The sequence below is a fragment of the Macaca nemestrina genome, chromosome 7 (genome assembly GCF_043159975.1).
Source record: "Macaca nemestrina isolate mMacNem1 chromosome 7, mMacNem.hap1, whole genome shotgun sequence".
Lineage (NCBI taxonomy): Eukaryota > Metazoa > Chordata > Mammalia > Primates > Cercopithecidae > Macaca > Macaca nemestrina.
Window position 1 is genome coordinate 134,348,528 of NC_092131.1, and position 7,946 is coordinate 134,356,473.

Consider the following 7,946-nt stretch of genomic DNA (forward strand, 5'->3'; position numbering starts at 1 on the left):
CTCATTTCTCTCTGGGAGCTCTGCCACACTGTCCCTCCCAGGCTGCACCAGAACTGGCACCAGGCAGCCGGCTGACAAAGCCGCTTGCAGTATTTCTCAGCAGGGAGCTCACAGCCTTTCCAAGCAGGGCACTTAGCAGAGTGGCGGCTGCAACTTCCTTCTAAAGGCAATTCTTTAGAAGCTTTTGCTGCAGTGGCAATTTGCATAATAGTCTTGCCTCTATAGTGTTTTTTTTTTTTTTTTCAAAAATAAATCTGTGAATATAAAACTGATCAAAGAGAACTATCTTAGGCAGCCCTTGCTCATTACAGCCAAAAGAGATTATTTTTTTTCCGACTCTAGTCTTCACAAATGAAACATCAACTTTTTGAGGAAGTATCTATAAAAGATTTCAGTATTAAAAAATTCTTTCTACACTCTCATAGTTAGAAAGTATTTATGGACAGGAAACTGTAAAGGGAGTACAGAACAAAGCACACAGGCAATCCAGTGGAAAGCCTGAAAACATGAAATTGCAGCCAAACGGCTACAGCTGGATGCTAGCTCTCTCGCACAACTAAGTCCACGAAATCTCTGTGCCTCAGTTTCCTCATGTGTAATATCAGATCTTAGCTGTACCTACCAAATGAGTTAGTATTTGTAAAGTGCTCAGAAGAGTGTCTAGCACATGGCAAGTGCCCTACTAGTGTCTGGTAAATAAATAAAACACTATGACTGGAATATTACAGAGCTTACCTCATAATAAAACTTTGAAATTCCAGCACCCAACAATCAGTGGAGGATGGTGATTCACTCACTGACTTCATCCTTCAGCAGTATATATTGAACACCCATTCTAGCCAGTGTAGGTTTAAAAAAATGAGGGGAAAACAACTGCTCCATCCCCAACTCTCTAAGTTATCACCTGTTATTTCCAGGAAACTCTGATCTTGAGATGTGAACTCTGCCTCTATAGTGTTAGCAAACTAATTTAAGCTCCTTCCCACTTCGGAATAGCAGACCCCATCAAACTGCAGAGTTCTAACAACCACCTGAAAACCTGCTCAGTGGCAATGGCATGCCTTAGCCCATCGACATAAATGAGGCGCTACACATGCTTCTCATCCGATAGAGGAAAAGGGAGAAAGAACAAAGCAAACTTGAGTGAGAGAATCATGTCAACACAACCACTTTGTTCTTTAAAGCAAATAAAGTGGGGCTATCATAATGACAAAGAGGTAAGAAGTTTAAACATCAGGAATATCTACTGGTCATTTTAAAGCAGGGTACATTTGATGATTTTATATACATTTTCCAGCTAAAGTGACTTCTACTCTCAACAATATAACATATACCTAACCTAAAGAAGGTTTCAAAAGAAAACCAGGATGGGCGCAGTGGCTCACACCTATAATCCCAGCACTTCAGGGGGCCAAAGTGGGTGGATCACTTGAGGTCAGGAGTTTGAGACCAGCCTGGCCAACATGGTGAAACCCTGTCTCTACTAAAAATACAAAAAAATCACCTGGACGTGTGGTGTGTACCTGTAATCCCAGCTGCTCAGGAGGCTAAAGCAGGAGAATCACCTGAACCTGGGAGGCAGAGGTTGCAGTGAGCCGAGATCAAACCACTGCATTCCAGCCTGGGCAACAGAATGACTCTGTCTCAAAAAAAAAAAGAAAGAAAAAAGAAAGGAAGAAAAAGAAAACTGAAGTTTACATATCTTGATGATGACCATTTTTTGATGCTTTTCTTCTTCCTTTCAAAAAATCAGACAAATATCTGACAGATCCAAAACATAATTGAGTATCTACAACATGCCAGGAGCATAAAGATCACAAAGCTGTAGGCTACAGGAGAATAAAACTTGATCCTTGACTTTAGGAAGATTATAAACTGGTTACGGAGATAAAGACAAACCTGAAAGACTAGCAATATAAAACACTTACAGTATAAGCACCAAACAAAAGACAAATAGCAAATAGTATTTGGTAACTCAGGAGAAAGGAAAAATCACACTCAATTTAGACAGAAATCTTTGTGTGTGTGTGTGTGTGCGCGCGTGCGTGTGTGTTTTCTTCTTTTTTGAGATAGGGTCTCGCTGTGTGACCCAAGCTGGAATGTAGTGGTGCAATCACGGCTCACTATAGCCTCAACCTCTGGGTTCGAGGGATTTTCCCATCTCAGCCTCCCTAATAGCTGGTACTACAGGTGTGTGCCACCATGCCCTACTAATTTTTGCATTTTTTGTAGAGACGGGGTTTCGCCATGTTGCCCAGGCTGGTCTCGAACTCCTGGGTTCAAGTAATCCACCCACCTCAGCCTCCCAAAGTGTTAGCATTACAGGCCTAAGCCACCACTCCTGGCCCAGAAGTCTTATAGATGAGGGGAAATCTGAGCTTGGAGACCACAGGATACAAAAAGAAGAGGGGAGAGGGTTGAGCATTCTCTCTCATCACACACTAACCGAACCTCTTGTACAGTTTTCCCAAAACTAGGAACTCAGTCTCCAGGGAAAAAGAGAAACACAGAAAGCTGCAAAACCAAAGACCCAAATGTCTCTACCTTTGAGGGTCAGGTCAGCCTCCATACTTAAGCCCGTCCCTGGTGATTCAGACAAAAGACAAGGCCCAGAAAGACGGAGTGACTTGCCCAGGGTCTCCTAGCTATTTGATGCACAGTGACTGGAGCCCTCAACTGCTGACTTCAGGTCCGAGACACTCAGTTGTGGCTGACTAGGTGACTACAACCTGCTTCTGGCATCTGTGTCAGGTTCTGCCAAAAATTAGCTGTGTGGCTTTAGCAAGGTATTTTGCCCCTGTGGGGTTCATGCCTCTTCATTTGAAATGAGTCTGAATTTGATGAGGCGATTCTTCCAGGTTCCCCGTGGCTTTAAAGTTTAAGGTTCCAAGCCAGAGATGCTGACGTGTCTGTTGGTTCTTGCCTTTTCTTGATGAAGAGATGAAGTGAACCTGGAGAACAGATCACAGGAGTCTGCCAGGATCTGGGCTTGAACATTTGCTAAAATGGAGCATTAGGAGATAGCACTGAACACCCACTGCCACAGGTCCTTCGTCAGGCCTTCCTGACAAAACATGCTCCACCTGGGCTTACCTGGCCAAAAGTGTGCAGGCAGCTGGCATGCTGAGCTCTAGTGGTGGGGCCACTTGTGTAGTGTTTCCTGTTAGGCCAGTCAGCCTTGAGCCAGGTACAACTTAGAGATGCTCAAGAAACAGAAGACCCAAGTCCAATCCCTTATAATAACAATCCCATCAATAATAACAACACTAATGGAGCGCTTACTATGTGCTAAGTTTTTCTGAGAGCTTTACATGTATCAACTCAAGGAGTCCTCAGAACTCTAGGAGGTAGGCATTACTTTCACCCCTCCCCAACTTTTTTTCACAAATAAAGAAACTGGGATACAGAAGATACTTGCCCTAGTAGTACAACTTGCAATTTAAACAACTTGGCTCCAGAGTTTGTGGTCTTAAACACTGGGCTGTTCTTGAAATAATCACATAATCAAATAATATAATCACATAATAATCAACCTTCCATTGTTTTAAATGAGTAAGAGAAAGCCCGTCTTTCTCATCACAGTCACAATCTCACATAATCTTGCCAAGTCTTTGAGGAAGGTACAAGTTTCCCTGTTTTACAAATAAGGAAACTAAGGCTCAGACAGGTAGACTGACTTGCCTAGTTAGCGGGACAGCTTGCAATTAAACCCAAATTCCTTGACTCTAAACCTCGTGTTCTGTCCACAGAACCATAATTGCATGCATCCTCTTTTAAGTTTCCTTCTTAAACAAGTATTCTGGGGTCCTATGAAGAAACAAAAACCAACATACCTATCTCCTCCAGAAGTTTACCATCTAGTGGAGGAGACAAAGTATCATGATCAAACATGTGCTTTGCTGAGGGACCCACACAAAGCTGTGGCAGCAGAGAGGTGGGGCATATAACCAAGAATGACAGAGAAAAAGCACAACTTGGCTTGGAAGGACAGGTGGGAATCGGCCGGTGAAGGGCAGACTGTAGACAGTCTGGACACCTGGGAGAACTGAGAATCAACCTATATAAGTGAGGCACAGAAGTATATAGGCCTGTGATGAGAGATGACACAGGTGCCAGGCAGACAGGGGCCAATCCAGATGTGCTCAGAGGACCATGTGAAGGAGCCTGGGCCTTATCATGAGGAGAAATCTGTGTGTGCGTGACTGTGTGGAGAACTCTGGCTACAAAGAGAAGGATGGCATTTGATGCACAATATGGAAAGCTCTCAGCCAAGGCACCCAAAAATGTGCATGGCCTGGGCAGTCAGTAACATCCAGAACTCAAAATGAAGTTATAGAAATCAAATTTTGACTGAGTTACCCAAGACAATGAAAAATCACATCACAAATCTTCCTCTTCCCAAGATCCTGCCACCTTGCCCATTCTTAACTTGCAGGCAAGTTCCATTACAGATCTGCTGCTAGCAATGTGCTTTTCGGAATGTCCGCTTCTGTCTTCCATGCTTCAGTTATTCAGCATGTAGAACGGGCCACAAGGCACCCTGTCTATCTCAAATGAATACCAGAAAGATCAGAAGTGGCTGCAACATGTAGGGAGATAAACCTACTAAGTCAATGAAACACAATTTTAGTTCTGGTATTGAGCTCACAGCTTTGGAAAAGCCATTTCACCTCACTGCTCCTCAGTAACTATCTGCAAAAAAGAAAAAGGCCACCTACAGTGTTACACCCTGCTCTAAAATTCCATCATTTTATTTGAAATATATTCTGAATAATCTGAAAGTAAAATATCACCAATTATAAGATGCACATTTTCCCTCAATTTTACTATCTCTGAAACTGGACTGATTTTAATAACGGATGATGTGTCATACCGTCATGGGCAGCATGTTTTTCTAAATAAAACGTCTTACATTCAATAATGCTTTAAGTTTGCTCAGGCTGGACACAGTAACTCACACCTGTAATCTCAGCACTTTGGCAAGGCCAAGGCAAGCAAATCGCAGGAGTTCGAGACCAGCCTGGGCAACATGGTAATACCTCATCTCTACAAGATACAAAAATTATCCAGGTGTGGTAGCATGTGCCAGCTACTCGGGAGGCTGAGGTAGGAGAATCACTTGAGCCCAGGAGGCAGAGGCTGCAGTGAGCCGAGATCGTGCCACAGCACTGCAGCCTGAGCAACAGACTGAGGCCCTGCCTCAAAATAAATAAATTAAACAGTGTGCTCAAACACAGTAAGTTAAAGTTGTCCTTTTTCCCTTTCTCAGCTGGTCACCAAGTTCAGAGAACTCAGTAGAAAAACAGGGCTGGAATCTGTCCAGGGACATTCCCTGAAACATTTGGGGGAAAAAAAACATCTCTTCTAGATTCAGCTGTTTCCATTTGCGTGGTTGTGACTATATGTGTGTCCCAGCCCGGGCTATGAGCTCTCTGAGGGCAGGGGTTCAGTCAGCTTGATCTATCTCCCCAGGGTCCTAGACATTTGCCAGGTTTCAGTGGTTGCAATTTATCAATGCTGTGCCTGAAGCAATAAAACTGCCTCCACAGGAAGCCAGCAGTAGCCATTGCCACTAGCTCAGGTCACCAGTGGTCAAGGTGCTGACTGCTCAAGTCCCTGAGTCCCCCTTGCTGGGATCTGGACACTGAGATTACCACTCACCAGTACATCCCTGAAGAGTAACTGCGGCCCAGAGTGCACTGTCCAGTCCACCGCGCCACTATTTGGGATCTTGATGCGAATTACCAGCACCTGGTTCTCCATGGCAGGAAAAGGGCCAAGGGCTAGCCACAGCATTACAGGTTAAAGAGGCTCACATCCTTGGGTAGGGGATACCCACTGGCCGCTGGTTAGGAAGAGGCTCCAAGAGGTGACAAGGGGAGTGAGGGGCAAAGGACAGAGGGTGAAAACAAGGGACTGGCGGATGAGGGGGTGGGAAGAGGGGAGGGGTGATCAGGCACGCACCCGCAGGCACCGAGCCTGCCCAGGCTGTCGGGGGTCTGAGGTGTCTCCAGGGGAGGGTGCACCGGGAAGCGGGCAGAGGCCCGCAGGAACTAGCTGAGGTCGGAAGGTTCTGGAGTTGAGCGAACGCTATGGTGAAGCTCTCTGCCGCCGTGTGGGTGTGAGGAGGCGGCAGGGCAAGGACTCGGTTTGGGGGAGATACAGAGGCAGGTGTCCACCGCTCGTCAGTGGACTAGGAGAGGGTCCTCGACTGGAGGGACTCAGTCTGGGGCTATTAAGAAAGAGCCCCAGGGCCGCCACACCATGGAGAGTCCCCACGGGAGGGTCAAGAGGCGAGTCTTCTGCCTCACCCGGAGACACAGGGCGCGGCGCGCGCAGGCTGAGCTCCGGCCACCCGAGGCCGCGCGGACCGGCGGCGGCAGCGGCGGCGGCTGCGGCGGCGACGGCGGTAGCGGCAAGAGGAGGAGGAGGAAGGCGGCGGCGACACTGATACTCCGGAACCAAAACGCGCGGCGCCGGAACCCCGGGAGCCAACGAGCGGGACCCGCCTCCCGCGGCGCCATGTTGGAAAAGGGCAGCGGCTCCCGGGAGGACGCACCCCCGGCGCTGGGAGCTGAAGAAGCGGCGCGCGGCGTGTGGCGCGTGGCGAGTCGGGGAGAGACTGGTCCTGCTCGCTCGGAGACCCTCCTCACCCGCGCCCGCGGCGACCAGGTCACGGCCCTTTCGTTTCCTGACCCTGCTTAATGACAGCGAAGTGAAAACATCTACCAAACGAAGGGTGAAAATGATCTAGGGCTGGAGTCCGCCAAAAGCCAATTTAAGGCTTAACATTGCAGACCGTTTGTCTTTACAAAAGCTTCAAAGACTGGGCTGCAGCTCCCAGTTATCCCCACTTTGTCAAGCCATGCATCTGAATGTTCGTGGGGTTGTGTGCATCGAATCAGCAAGAGCAAGGCAAGAACTCAAGAAATAGTTATCTTTTTTTATCCCCCCCTTACAAGTCACAGGTTCAGAGGATCATCTTTCTCCCACATTAGCAAAACGTATTTGCATTTTTCAGTGAGGTTCTTTACCCCACCAGTGCCCTAAAATAGCAAACAGTTCCCTGTTCAAAAGCAATAGTAAAGAAATTCACTGAAGAGTTTAATTGCCCGGGGACAGCTGCAGTAGTCGCATCATCGTCTCTTATTAAACTGTTGCAGAAATATTCGGTCTAGCCCATGTATTTTCAACTAAATAGCACTGCTTACGCAGTTGGTGATATCACGGAAGTAGCAATAAACCTTGGTTATCTTTTTTTTTGTTTGTTTTTGAGAGTCTCGCTCCGTCGCCCAGGCTGGAGTGCAATGGCGCGACCTCTGCTCACCACAACCTCCGCCTCCCGGATTCAAGCGATTCCCCTGCCGTCCCCTGCGCCCCGGTAACTGGGACTACAGGCGGGCGCCATCGTGCCCGCTCATTTTTATATTTTCAGTAGAGACTGGGTTTCACTTTGTTGGCCAGGCTGGTCTCAAACTCCTGACCCACCTCAGCCTCCCAAAGTGCTGAGGGATTACAGGTGTGAGCCACCGCGCCTGGCCAACCTTGGTTATCTTCAAATGCGTTGTTATCTCAGATTTTAAAATGCATAGTCTTGTAGAATGATGATGCCTCTACAGAGGTTTGTTTACAAATTGTAACGTGTAGGTTCGTCCTTTATCTCTTTCTTATGAAGGTGCACGAATTGGCTCTACTTTTGGGGATTGAATTTTGTATAAACTCGGTTGAGGAGGCGTGTCAGTTTCCCTTCTAACAGTAAGGTGCTTGATTAATGTGAGAAAAAAATTAATGTTGGTCATTTTCAGTTACAATACCAAAATTTTTCTGCATACTTTACTCTGAGTTACTTTTATATTTAATTTGAAAGTCCATTGTAGGAGATAAATTATCACTTTTTAAGTTACTGTAAATTAATATCTTAGGTAGAAATTCATTTAGTCAGATCC

The 7,946-nt window shown here is 46.6% G+C and overlaps 1 protein-coding gene across 10 annotated transcripts in view; it reads right to left on the minus strand.

Annotated features, from left to right (window-relative positions):
• The window catches only part of LOC105488046 (mitogen-activated protein kinase kinase 5), a 262,603-nt gene extending 256,165 nt beyond the window's left edge, over positions 1-6,438 (minus strand). For 2 of the 10 annotated variants that reach the window (XM_011751800.3, XM_011751772.3), the window contains exon 1: positions 5,662-6,438. In XM_011751800.3, the coding sequence (XP_011750102.1) occupies positions 5,662-5,796 (135 nt within the window). In that variant the 5' untranslated portion in view covers positions 5,797-6,438. The remainder of the gene's footprint in view (positions 1-5,661) is intronic. The other 8 variants (XM_011751745.3, XM_011751817.3, XM_011751808.3 and 5 more) reach the window with 7 other exon arrangements.
• Positions 6,439-7,946: the final 1,508 nt, after the last annotated feature.